General features: G+C 45.9%; 1 protein-coding gene across 6 annotated transcripts in view; it reads right to left on the bottom strand.

The window, feature by feature from the left end:
• Positions 1-3,071: 3,071 nt before the first annotated feature.
• LOC137512722 (transducin-like enhancer protein 1) overlaps positions 3,072-13,808 on the bottom strand; it is a 77,274-nt gene continuing 66,537 nt past the window's right edge. For all 6 annotated transcript variants that reach the window (XM_068234080.1, XM_068234077.1, XM_068234081.1 and 3 more), the window contains exons 17-21: positions 11,396-11,643; positions 4,668-4,815; positions 4,250-4,400; positions 3,956-4,032; positions 3,072-3,324 (exon numbers count right to left, since the gene is read on the bottom strand). In XM_068234080.1, coding sequence (XP_068090181.1) covers positions 3,217-3,324; positions 3,956-4,032; positions 4,250-4,400; positions 4,668-4,815; positions 11,396-11,643 — 732 coding nt within the window. In that variant the 3' untranslated portion in view covers positions 3,072-3,216. The remainder of the gene's footprint in view (positions 3,325-3,955; positions 4,033-4,249; positions 4,401-4,667; positions 4,816-11,395; positions 11,644-13,808) is intronic.

Raw genomic sequence — 13,808 nt, 5'->3', positions numbered from 1 at the left:
GGTTTTCTAGCGTGAACCGCCTTTTTAAGGTCATGCCACAAAATCTCAATAGGATTCAGGTCAGGACTTTGACTAGGCCACTCCAAAGTCTTCATTTTGTTTTTCTTCAGCCATTCAGAGGTGGATTTGCTGGTGTGTTTTGGGTCATTGTCCTGCTGCAGCACCCAAGATCGCTTCAGCTTGAGTTGACGAACAGATGGCCAGACATTCTCCTCCAGGATTTTTTGGTAGACAGTAGAATTCATGGTTCCATCTATCACAGCAAGCCTTCCAGGTCCTGAAGCAGCAAAACAACCCCAGACCACCACACTACCACCACCATATTTTACTGTTGGTATGATGTTCTTTTGCTAAAATGCTGTGTTACTTCTACGCCAGATGTATCGGGACACTTACCTTCCAAAAAGTTCAACTTTTGTCTCGTCGGTCCACAAAGCATTTTCCCCAAAGTCTTGGCAATCATTGAGATTTTTTTTTAGCAAAATGGAGACGAGCCTTAATGTTCTTTTTGCTTAAAGGGGAACTGAAGTAAGAGGTATACAGAGGCTGCCATATTTATTTCCTTTTAAATCAATACCAGTTACCCGTCAGCCCTGCTGGTCTATTTCTCTGCAGTAGTATCTGAATAACACCAGAAACAAGCATGCAGCTAGTCTTGTCAAATCTGACTTTAAAGTCTGAAACACCTGATCTGCTGCATGCTTGTTCAGGGGATATGGCTAATCGTATTAGAGGCAGAGGATCAGCAGGGCTGCCAGGCAACTGGTATTGCTTAAAAGGAAATAAACATGGCAGCCTCCATATAACTCTCTTCAGTTCCCCTTTAAAAGTGGTTTGCGCCTTGGATATCTTCCATGCAGGCTGTTTTTGCCCAGTCTCTTTCTTATGGTGGAGTCGTGAACACTGACCTTAATTGAGGCAAGTGAGGCCTGCAGTTCTTTAGGTGTTGTCCTGGGGTCTTTTGTGGCCTCTCGGATGAGTTTTCTCTGCGCTCTTGGGGTAATTTCGGTCGGCCACTCCTGGGAAGGTTCATCACTGTTCCATGTTTTTGCCATTTGTGGATAATGGCTCTCACTGTGGTTCGCTGGAGTCCCAAAGCTTTAGAAATGGCTTTATAACCTTTACCAGACTGATAGATCTCAATTACTTATGTTCTCATTTGTTCCTGAATTTCTTTGGATCTTGGCATGATGTCTAGCTTTTGAGGTGCTTTTGGTCTACTTCTCTGTGTCAGATAGCTCCTATTTAAGTGATTCTTGATTGAAACACGTGTGGCAGTAATCAGGCCTGGGGGTGACTACAGAAATTGAACTCAGGTGTGATAAACCACAGTTATTTTTTTAACAAGGGGGGCAATCACTTTTTCACACAGGGCCATGTAGATTGAGTTTTTTTTTTTTCACTAAATAATCAAATCCATCATTTAAAACTGCATTTTGTGTTCAATTATGTTGTTATCTTTGACAAATAGTTAACGGTTTTTGAGGAGCAGAAACATTTAAGTGTGACAAACATGCAAAAGAATAAGAAATCAGGAAGGGGGCAAATAGTTTTCACATCACTGTAGTTGCATCGTGTTTGCCTGCACAGGACAAGGGAAAAAAAACAAACCAGTCCATATGTATTAGCATTGCTGTCTGACGGCATTGCTTTTTTTTTCTATGCATAATCTCCTTGATAAGCTAATGTTAAAATGCACCCACTTCACCAGCCACTACCTGCACAACAGATTTACACAACTAAAAGCTGCAACCTTTTCGGAGAACTCCGTGCCCTGAACTTTGAACACTTGCAGTTTGAGCAGCATGATTGTTTTTGTATAGATCAAGCTGTTAACTCAGATTTTGCTTGTCTTTGCCGTTTCTGATCATGGCAAATTTTTATTTAGCTGCAGAAGTTCTTTGGCACAAAGCATCATCTGCACACTACACATTGAGGCTACAACTTCAGACAGATCTCTACATACCAAGGGATGATCACAAACGAAGAGGACAAACCTCACCAACTTTACTCAGCTCCATAATACTACCATTTAAAAGATCACTTTAAAAAACATTTTTTCCCAGTATCACATTTTATGAAGTATAACTGCAATCGATACATTAACCCAGAAAAATAAAAGTAAAACAGAGCAAGCTTGCAAGGGTGGTCTTCTGGTAGTTGCTTGCATGCTTGTTCTAGATAAGGGACCAACCCTTAGAAGCCACTAGAGAGCTAATGAATGTTCAGCTACTAATTTAGAACTGTATTGGTATATTACATGGTTGAGGACTGTTGGCACAGATTAAAAACGAAGGCACCCTAAAGAGGCCAAAGACCTAGTTGTGACTCTGGATACAGGGGTGTGCCTAGAAATCCCCAGGCCCCCCTGCAGCAGCAGGCTGAGTACATTACCTCCTTGTCGCCGGAGGTCTTCCGTTCTCTAAGAGCTTCATGCAACTTCCGGTGTAAACAGGAAGTTGCTCTTAGAGAACGGAAGACCTCTGGCAAGAAGAAGGTAAGGATTATCCTGCCACCAATGATTGCAGGAGGGGAGCGCTGAGAGGAGAGCCCGAGGTGAGGGGGGGGAGGGAATGTCCCCCCTCCCCACCGATCTGCCACACTCTCCTCTTATGCTGCAACCCCTCCTGCCCCCCAAAAGTCCCTGAGCGGTCCCTAGGGGGCCCTGAGCGGGCCCCGCACCCCCCCCCCCCACGACGGAAGGGGTCGCATCCCCTATTGTTACGCCAGTGTCTGGATATAATGTATTAAGTGTAAAGTGAAATTTTACATCTAAGCTACTAAGTTTTGTAGGAGGGATGGGGTAGAGGTGAAGGCAATCCCACAGGACAACAGAATATCCCACACAACAGTCATCTAATGTCAAGGTGCCTCTAGCAGAGATCCTCCCTGCCTCCGGTTATTTACAAGTCAATTTGTAGGGAAAAAGGATTTTTTGTTATTGTAAAAAGTAAAATAAAAAGTACTAACATGTTAGAATACAAGGACTTCTCGCCAAGTTTCCAGTTATGGTCTTCAACTCTGAAGTGTTAACAGGACATTTCTCTTGTAGCAATAAAGACACCACCATAGGTTTTTGACAGTTTTATTATTAAATACACGCTGGCCAATACTGTTAAAATATACACCTAAAAACAGAACTAACCCAAAAGGAAAGATGATCACCCTCATGGGTCCGTTCATTAAGATGGGGACCCATATACAACAGAGTGTTCTTCAGTAGATGACCTCATAAACTGTGGCTTTCTTGTCACCAGAACCCGTGACAATGAACTGGTCATCAGTGGAAATATCACAGCTTAGAACAGACGAAGACTCTTTTGACTGAGGGAAACAGGTGGAAAAGAAAACAAAACCACATATTAGACATTCCATAAAATCACCATCTGGGCCAGAAACAATTGTATGCCCGTTGCCAATTCTCCAATGCAAAACCTGTTACAATATGAGCTGCGATGTTTATGTGGCCACACATTTGTCAATAGCTGCTCAATTAAAAAAAAGGTGCTTTTTAAATCACTTTTTAAAGCATACATTTTATGTTGTGAAGTTCTATCAAAACATACTAGGATTCTATTTTAATTTTCACATATGTACAATCAACAAGGATCATTGTATATGCAATTCACTTGATAAACTAAGGACAACTGTAGTGAGAAAAATTTGGAGGCTGCCATACTTATTGCCTTTTAAACAATACCAGCTGCCTGGTGGCGTAACTAATCTATTTGGCTGCAGTAGTGTCTGAATTACACCAGGAACAAGCATGCAGCTAATCTTGTCAGATCTGCCAGGCAACTGGTATTGCCTAAAAGGAAATAAATATGGCAGCCTCCATATCACTTCTCACTCCAGGTGTCCTTTAAGGTCTTGCAATTCTGTTGCCTCATAAATCACTGGGGCTTAAAAGCACCATATAAAAAGACAAAATTTTAGTCCATATTAAGTCACTTACCTGAAAAATGCTTGCCCCGTAAGGGGTCCGCCAAGCATTTAACAGATTGTCCTTTCCAGTGCTCACAAACCATTTACCTAAAACGAAAGAGCAGTGTTATAAGTCTTGTAATTTGGCGCAGAAACCTTAGTGTCATATATGCAAAATAAAACTATTAAAAAAAATAAATAATAATTTGCCTTGTTCAGTTTGTTTTTTTGGGGCCTCACATTTCCAGATAAAATACACTTTTGGAACATTTACTTTCACAGCCTACAAGAAGCTTTTAATAACTAGTTCTTTCAAGGTACTTACCACAGGAAGCAAACTGCAAGGACAGGACACAACTCTCATGCAGGTGCAGCTGGTATTTGTCAGGTTTGGTTACATGAAGAACCTCAACATTACTGCTCTCCATACCAACAGCCAACCACTCTCCCGTGGGACAATAGCCCAATGAAAAGATCTGTAGATGCAGAAGGGAACAGATCAAGTAAAATATGGCAAGCTTTTTGGACTTAAAGTGAAATATACATTACCGTTAATTTAATCCTCATTGTACCCGAACATAAGATCCAGCGATTAAATGGGTGAATAATGCCATAACTGGTGAGCGATTCCCCCAATTACTGAACCCATGTTAGGGTACAGCAAGGAGTAAATTATATAACACCGCCTTTGTAGTCTATAAACTTGACTTGCACAGTCATGCGTGAACAGTTTTATCTAGTACCTGGGAATTAAAGTCATGCTGCTGAAGTTGCCTGCCTTCTCTCAAGTCCCAGCAGCGAACAGTATTGTCTAAACCACCGGTCCATAATTTGGTGCCATCATGAGAAATGTCTATACAGCTGGCACCATCTGTATGACCTTGAAATTGCCTAAAAAGAAAGAAAGCATGCAGAATTATTTGGTCAAGAATCTCAGAAAAGGAATTCAAGAGGTAATTTAAAATTATAATCAGATCACAATATGATCATCATTTCCTCTGACCGCTGCCTCTAGGAGTGTAGAAAAAAAAACTTGTTCCCCAAAACATGCAAACTCCCACCAAGGTCGTGAAAATCCACACAGGTAATCAGCTCTGCTGACACACTAATTACCTCACCTGTGCACGTTTGTGGTTTTCTGCAAAACATGTACTGTTGGTGGGTCTTGAGGACAGGGTTGGGGAACTCTGGTTCACTTTAAGACCTTTGCCTTATAGTGCAGAGATGAAGCACCCACATGTATTTTACCATATATATCAGTGGGAACATGAGAAACCACCTACTCTGCTCTCGGTTTCATTCTTCACTGTTCAGCCAGCTTGTTATCAGCCCTGATAAAATCCCAGACTGAGCATTCAGTCTGACTTTGCTCAGGAATCATAGCTGAGACTGTCTTCTCTGATGTCTTTTCAAGCCCAAGCCTGCCCCCTTCTGGCTCTGCTATAATGACTTCGCTATTATGATTCCTGAGCAAAGCCAGACTAAATGCTCAGTCAGGGATTTTATCAGGGCTGATAACAAGCTGGCTGAACAGTGAAGAATGAAACAGAGCAGGGTAGGTGTTTTCGCTAATGTTCCCACTGATATATATAAATTTATATGGTAAAATACATTATAGTGCTTTGTCTCTGGTTCACTTTAAAAGTCGTCTGATATGGACTGGTCTACTTTAATCCAGGAAGTATAAGGCAGTATGTGATTCAAACATTATGCAATGCCACCAGGAATCAAAATCAGATTTATTTCGCCAAATACAGCAAGCGCTGTATTCGGAATTATTTGTGGTACACATGGCATAACATAGTATATGACAAGACACACAACACAGACAATTTAGAAAACTGCCGTAATGCTGTACATGACAGAAACTAGGTAATGATATACCTACAGAAACTGGGTAATGGTATACATACAGAAACTTGGTCGTCCGTTAGTATTTGAGTTCCTGCCATGCAGGAGCAGACTACTAGTACTAATAGTCATAATAATGGTGGTGATGGTGGCCCCAGTACAGACCCCGTGCAGTGAGAGCGAGGGCGGGCAGCGGTGAGAACTGACCGAGAGACCCCCGCTAGGGCCTGCCAGAAGGCGGCCCCGCCGGGGGAAGGTTGGAGTTAAGCAGCAGAACCGCTTGGGGAAAGGCGTTTTTCCGTCTGGTGGTTTTGCATGGTATAGTCCTGTAGTGGTGGCCCAGGGGAAGGAGCTTGAAGTAGCAGCTGCCCGGGTGGGAGGGGTCACAGGAAATCACAGTCTCTTCAGCATCCTTGCGGAGTGGAGGAGATCAAGAGGTGGAAGAGGAGATCCAATGATTCTCTCTGCGTCAGCTATGACTCTCTGCAGTTTGTGTTTGTCGCTGGCCGTTGCGCTCGCGTGCCAGACAATGATTGGAGGAGCAGAGGATGGATTCTATAGTGGCAGTATAGAAACTGGTCAGCAGTTCCCTGGGCATGCCGAATCTCTTCAGTTGTCGCAGGAAGAACAATCTCTGCTGAGCTTTCTTCTGTATATTGGAAGTGTTCTGCCCCCATTTCAGATTGTTAGTGAGGGTCGTGCCTAGGAACCGCTCGGATGTCACCCTAGTGACTTCGGTACCCCCAATGAGGACAGGTGGGAGAGGGGGAGGGTTCCTCCTGAAGTCTACGACTAGTTCAACAGTCTTTGGGGCGTTGAGTACTAGGTAATTGTCTTTGCACCAGTTACAGATTCTCTCAACTTCGCCGCGGTACTCATGCTCTCCGTTGCTGCCAATTAGGCCGATGATAGTGGTGTCGTCTGCAAATTTGATGACTTTCACAGAGTCGGCGGATGATATACAGTTGTTGGTATAGAGGGAGAACAATAGCGGTGACAGTACACAGCCTTGTGGAGCCCCAGTGTTGGTGGTTCTGACACTGGAGTAGCAGTTACCAAGCTTTACCTGTTGATCCATATTCGAAGGGTGGGATCTACTCCGAGCTGCGTCAGATTGGTAAGCAGGATGTCCGGGCAGATCGTATTGAACGCCGAGCTAAAATCCAGAAACAGGATCCTAGCGTAGGAGGCAGGGTTGTCCAGGTGCTCGGTGATGTATGCCAGGCTGGCATTAATGGCGTCCTCCACGGATCTGTTAGCTCTATAAGCAAATTGGAGCTGGTCGAGGTGAGCATCAGTGTACTTCTTCAGTTGGACAAGGACCAGCCGCTCAAGAAGCTTCATAAATGTCGGAAGTTAGGACCACTGGTCGGAAGTTGTTGTGCTCAGTGCTGCCGGGTTTTTTGGGGGCTGGTACGATTGCGGACCGCTTGAAACAGGAGGGTACTGCACCGTTCGATAATGACCGCTCGAATAAGGAGGTGAGTACAGGGGCTAACTGGTCGGCACAGGTTCTCAGGCAGATCGACGACACTCCATCTGGGCCAGAAGACTTCCTGGGATTCAGTTTACGGAGGTGCCAGAGAACCTCAGATTCATGCACAGCGACAGGAGCCAGGGCACCGAGTTCGCCCGAGGGGGGAGGTCACCTTAGCCGTGGCTGATTGGTCCACGTGCAGGTTTGGATGTTGCTCGAACCTACAGTAGAACTCATTGAGCTCTTACGCTAGCCGAAAGCTCGGTGTCACAGACTGAGGTGCGGGTTTAAAGTTCGTGGCTGCTCTCAGGCCCTTCCATACCTCCCGTGTATTGTTTGATTGGAGGCAGAGCTCCAGCTTATCGGAGTTGGCCCTCTTTGCTAATCGCAGTTCTCTTTTCAGGGCGTACCTGGCCTCTCTGTATTTCTCAGGGGAGCCAGACCTGTGCGCTTCCTCTTTGCGTTTCCGAGTCGGCGGAGCTCATCGTTGAACCAAGGGTTGTTGTTGGGGAAAATCCTGAAGGTCTTGGATGGGATACACGCTTCTTCGCAGAAGCTGATGTAGGAGGAGACATTCTCAGCCCATTCATCAAGGGAGGGTGCCTCCAGGGTCATCCAGTCAGTGGTGTCAAAACAGGCTTGGAGTTCCAGTTTTGCTTCTGCTGTCTATTTTTTGATGGTTTTGACGGTGGGCTTTGAGGTCTCCAGGAGCCGCCTGTATGTGGGGATCAAGTGGATTGTGTTGTGGTCGGAGTTTCCCAGAGGAGCACCTCGGGTGGCCTTGTATGCATTCTTCTGGACCGTGTAGCAGTGGTCCAGGGTGTTACCGTGTCTGGTAGGGCAGGTTATGTGCGGCTTGTAGCGGGGCATCTCATGTCTCGGGTTTGCCTTGTTAAAGTCGCCCAGGATGATGATGATGATCAGAGCCTCGGGAGGGATGTCTCCCACCGCGAGATATAGTCACTAAGGGCTTGAAGTGCAGTCTTGGGACATGCGTCAGGAGAGATATAGACCCCAACGAGGATAAGGGAAGAGAACTCCCTGGGGGAGTATTGAGGCCTGCAGTTTAGGGCCAGAAACTCAACATCTGGGGTACAGGTCTTGTTAAGAGTGGTGATGTTGGAGCACCAGGTGGTAATATAAAAGCAGATGCCCCCACCTCTCGTTTTCCCAGAAAGGGCTGCGTCCCGGTCTGCTCTTAGGAGGTTGTAGCCTGGTACGTGTAGAGAGTTGTCGGGGGTGCTGTCGCTCAGCCAGGTCTCAGTGAAACAGAACGGGGTGTTCTTACTGATCTGGGGTTTGCTACCAAGTAGGAGAAGCAACTCGTCCAGTTTGTTGGGGAGTGAGCAGACATTTGCAAGTAGGATGGCAGGGACGGGAGAGCGTAGTCCTTTAGAGACGAACCAGGGCCCCCGCCTTCCTGACTCTGTGGCGGCGTTTGATCGGTGCTCGCTTGGAGAATGAGGTGTTTGATGTGGGCGGTGACCACACCCCACAGGAGAGAGCCCCATGGAGGCTTGGGGCTGTCTGGGGGTTCCCATTTAAGGAGGGCTTCTCTGGATAGCGTATTTTGTGACCGATCAGAGCCCATGGCACAGATGTGAGGTGGTGCTTGGTTACAGGGCAGAGGGAGGCACGGGCTGATTGTGTGAAGCAGGATAGCGGAGCCTGGCATGGTTGAGAAGCTGGTGAGGGGCTGGTGGGGGGGGGGGGGGGGGGGAGAAAGTGGGTCCCAAGGAACGGTGCAGAGTCAGACTGCGGCCCGTTTGGTGTCGGGCTGGCCCGGGGCAGGGTATGGACCTGGCAGGTGATGTGGAGCGGTCAGTCCAGCGCAGCATGTGGCCCAAGTAGATGACGACATGGAGCGGGTAGCCTATGGCCAGGGTAGATGGAGTGAAGCAGGCAGCACAGCTCAGTATAAAGCCCGAGTGGATTTTGAGGGGCAGGCAGCAAAGCACAGAAGGATGGGATGGCAGGCAGCACCGCAAAGCACAGCATGGGTGAGTTGGTATTTAGGAGCAGGCAGCCCACCCAGTATGGAGATAGATGGTATGTGGGTGGTGGGATAGGTAGAAGGTATGGAGCAGGCAGCAGCAGCTGAACAAGCACAAGATAGTGGGGGCCAGATCCAGCAGTAGTGTGGGTGCAAGCAGTGAGACTCACCCTGGATGAGATGGCACCGGCAGGAGGATCTGCAGCAGCTGGCAGAAGTGTGCCCAGAGGGGGAGGCTGGTCGTCCTGGAGGCTGGTCTCTGCTTTCACCAGCCAGCGGTGAGCAGGGAGGCCTTGTGGGGTGAAGGAAGGGATTATGGGTCTCCTACTAGGTCTATTACATGGCCTCCCAAACAAAATCCTGGTAGGTCCATATCATCCAGCAACGGAAACCTATATGGCTGTTGGATCCTATGTATAACAATGCCCCGTGCCTGGCTGTCCTGCTGATCCTCTGTCTCGAATACTTTTAGTAAAGGGATCTGCATTATGCTTGTTCTGGCTCTATGGCATAGGGCTCGCGCACACCAAGAACGCATTTGAGCGCTTTTTAAAGCGGATGGCTAATATAACCCTATGAGGGTGTTCCCACAGCAGTGTTGGGTTTTATTTTTGTTTTTTTAAATCACAAACGTGCAGCATGAAAATTTTTTTGGAGTGATTCAGCTTGAATGAATGTGCAAAAATGCTCATTCAAAAACAACTCTGAAAATCACTTTGCAGAACCCGCTAGCGATTTTTGACGTGTGCTAGTCTTTGAAAAGTCTGACCACGCTAACCACATGCTTGTTCAAGGTTTCATTTAGAAACGACTGAAACCAGAAATATCAGCAGGATGACCAAGCATAACCTTCCAGCTTCTGCCAGGCAGATAGGTTTGTAAATTTAATGTAAATTTTATGCAGCCTGGCCAAATAAATTTACTCCCTGCTTTTTTTGATTGGCTGAATTCCAAACTGCAAAAAAATTGCATTGCATCTTCATGCAAGCCATAATTAGCATTTCATTAACCATCTCTAATTGTCATGCAGCTACCTAGATGCCTGCCGAGATTCACTCCAAATTACGTTTTTCTGGTAGCAGTGCAGTTTAAGTCCTGTCATTACAGCATATTCTGCAAGATCGAGAAGCGGATATACTTTTTGAGCCATTTGATTTTAGGTACCTTGCTTCACAGATTCAGCACTAATCTTTTTCACTGCTACGCCCCCCCCCCCCCCCCCCCCCCCCCCCCTCCATTCCTGATACACTACAGAGATTATGCCTACAATTTCTACTTCTAGTTCTCATTATGCTGAGTAAAAGAAACAATGTCTGGAAGTAGCAATTGCAGGCACAATCTTCTCCAGTGTCTCATCGAGGCTCCCAGTGGCTGTAAAATGGCATATAGCCATGGTGGATACCATGCTATCAATGGACTGGTCATCTGTTAGGCCTGGAACCCACCAGAGAGTTTGAGCGTTAAGGGAGTGCTTTCAATCGCTAGCCATTTCCCTAAACGTTCTGTCAATGTAAATAGATGGGACAGATTCCACTACAGCGATTGCGATTAAGGAAATTGCAATCGCAGGACATGCAGCATTTTGAGAGCGTTGCCCCCAGGACTGCCTAACGCCAACTGGCGTCATGTCCTGGGGACAAAGATTATCCCCGCTTGAATGACTTAGCTCTGCCATCTAAACTACAGCGCTGCGATCTACAGCAGCGCTGCACAGGGGACAGCAGTGTCACTCGGGTCCCCCCCTGGGAAACTCAGAGCGATAGTCTCTATGAGATCCGATCGCTGTGATTGGCTGCCATAGGGAGGGAAAATAAAAAAAGGATATTTAAAAAAAAAACAAAAAACAAAAAAAAAAAAACACAGATTGCAGCAGCAATCAGAGCCCACCAACAGAAATCTCTGTTTGTGGGCTGCAAGGGGAGGCGGGAGTCACTCATGTAATATATAGCGCTCTGCAGCAAGCCATTAAAGCTGCAGAGCACAATTTTGTAAAAAATAGCCTGGTCTCTAGGGGGGGGGGGGGGGGGGGGGGGAAGTTAAGCCTACGGTCCTTAAGAGGTTAATATAATTCTTCACTGATAGCTCACAGACCTCCCCAGGATGTATGTAGTCTGAAAAACATAGCATCTAGCAGAGTGTGCACAACTTACCGAACAAGGGTCTGATTCTGTAGGTCCCATACCACAATGTTCCCATCTGAGCAGCAAGAGAAGCAGACCTTTGCATCGGGGCTGATGGCAAGGGCATAACAAGCAGGAGCGGAGGAGGTAAGTTCTGCCTTTATCCTTGGAGTTGGTGATGCTAGATCCCATATCGACAAGGTGCTGGCCTCTCCCCCCACAATCAGGCTGCGGCCATCCGGAAGAAGCTTACAAGAGCGTATATAATTGTCTCGGTTCTATGAAGAAACACAGATACATAATTGTTTTACCCAAAATGATAACCCATCATCTAAACAAAAATGTGGATGAGAAAGCAGCAACATTGCTTAGGCCATAACATTATATGACGGCTCTTGTCTAATGTGTGCATCAGATTTTACATCGGCAAAGTACTGAGCATCTAGCAATACAACCATGATGTGGTTTCAATCAATCAAGTCAGACAGAATGGCCTCACATGCGCTGTGTGGGGTCAGCTTAAAGGGACACTGAAGCAAAAATGTATGATATAATGAACTGCATGTGTAGTACAGAATTCATAGAACATTTTTTTCAGTTAGATAGTTTTTTATAATATTGCATCATTCTCTAATATTGCATCATTCTCTAATATTTGCAGTTCACAAACTACACTATTTTAAACCAGGGCTGTGGAGTCGGTACAAAAATCCACCGACTCCGACATTTAGGATTCCACCGACTCACTCGACTGATGACTCTAACTTGCATATTACAATCTTGTTGATTGAAAGTATGTAACATGAAATTCGTCTCTTAACTGCCAACGCTTAGGAATTTTAAGACAACTGAAGTGAGAAGGATATGTAGACTTACCAAGGACTAGTTTTAGTCTATGACTAAAGGGAATAAATATGGCAGAGTACATGTAAAAAGGTACAGACCGGTAGAAAGAACATCTATCAGGCTCTAGGCAATGTAACTGTGCAGGTACTCTGCAGGAGAATGAGGCGATTCTTCCTCTATTACACATTCTTCATGCACAATCTGAACCAGGTTTATGGGTGATAGACAACTCTGTGCTCAATGTGCACAACACTCTCAGTAGATTCCCTGCAGCTCTAGGGGAGTGCATATGTAGAGTATAGTACTGTGTAACAAAGTAAACCTGAGACAGATGAAATTAAAGTTTTATACATACCTGGGGCCTCCTCCAGCCCCCTTCAGGCTAATCAGTCCCTTGCTGTCCTCCGCCACCTGGATCTTCTGCTAGGAGTCCAGGTACTTGAGTCAGTCTGGCGTAGTGCGCATGCACACACTTCGCTGCCGGGAGCGTACTACACCTGTGCAGCAATATTGCGCGGGTGCAGAATGCTCCTGGCTGTAGGAGTGGCACGTGGCCAGACTGCACTGACTGGCTGAATTACCGGGGACTCATAGCAGAAGATCCAGGTAGTGGAGGAGGACAGTGAGGGACTGATTGGCCTGAAAGGGGCTGGAGAAAGCCCCAGGCATGTGTAAAAAAAAAAAAAAAAAAAAAAAAAAAAAAAGTCTTCATTCGTCTCAGGTACCCTTTAATTCGTAGTCACCAACCAAATTTTAACATATCAAATTATTTGATTCCATGAGCAAAGAGTGCATTTATTTGCATAAATCAGCATCAACACAGAATTATTTCCATCTCACTGATCATCTCTATTAGTGACACAGCTACACATCAGGCTTTATTCTTATAGCATAGATATAGATAGAAGATTCCTGTGTACACATCATATATACTGTACAGTCACAATCAGATATGTATATTTGACTTTAAAAATACAGGGACTGCTTTATTGCAGCAGCACAAGTAACTAATTTTGATTGGTTTATTTAATTTTTATGGACTAAGCACAGCCATTACTGTATAAATTATTTATGATGACTATTATCTGAGAAATAGAACATTTTATCATATTTTCTATTTTAATTACAGTTTAAATTCATTAGGAGTCGGAGCAATTTTGGGTGCCTGGAGTCTGGGAAAAAAATGCACCAACTCCACAGCCCTGTTTGAAACTACGAAACGGAACAGAGCTAATGACCCTTTGAACTTTGCTGCAGTAAAACCTTAACCTCCTTGGCGGTAACCCCGAACGTAGTTCGGGTAAGCCGTGCAGGAGGTTTTCTCAGGCCCTGCTGGGCCGATTTGCGTAATTTTTTTTTTGCTGGACGCAGCTAGCACTTTGCTAGCTGCGCCAGCACACCGATCGCCACCGCCCCGCGCTCGATCGCCGCTATCCGCGCGCCGTAGAGCCCCCCCAGACCCCTGCGCTGCCTGGCCTATCAGCGCCAGGCAGCGCTAAGGGGTGGATCGGGACTCTCTTAGACGTCACGACGTCGGCAACGTCATGGCGACGGGGGAAGCCCTCCAGGAAATCCCGTTCTATTAACGGGATTTCCT

The sequence above is a fragment of the Hyperolius riggenbachi genome, chromosome 1 (genome assembly GCF_040937935.1).
Source record: "Hyperolius riggenbachi isolate aHypRig1 chromosome 1, aHypRig1.pri, whole genome shotgun sequence".
Taxonomy (NCBI): domain Eukaryota; kingdom Metazoa; phylum Chordata; class Amphibia; order Anura; family Hyperoliidae; genus Hyperolius; species Hyperolius riggenbachi.
This window is presented reverse-complemented; position numbering and strand designations above follow the sequence as displayed.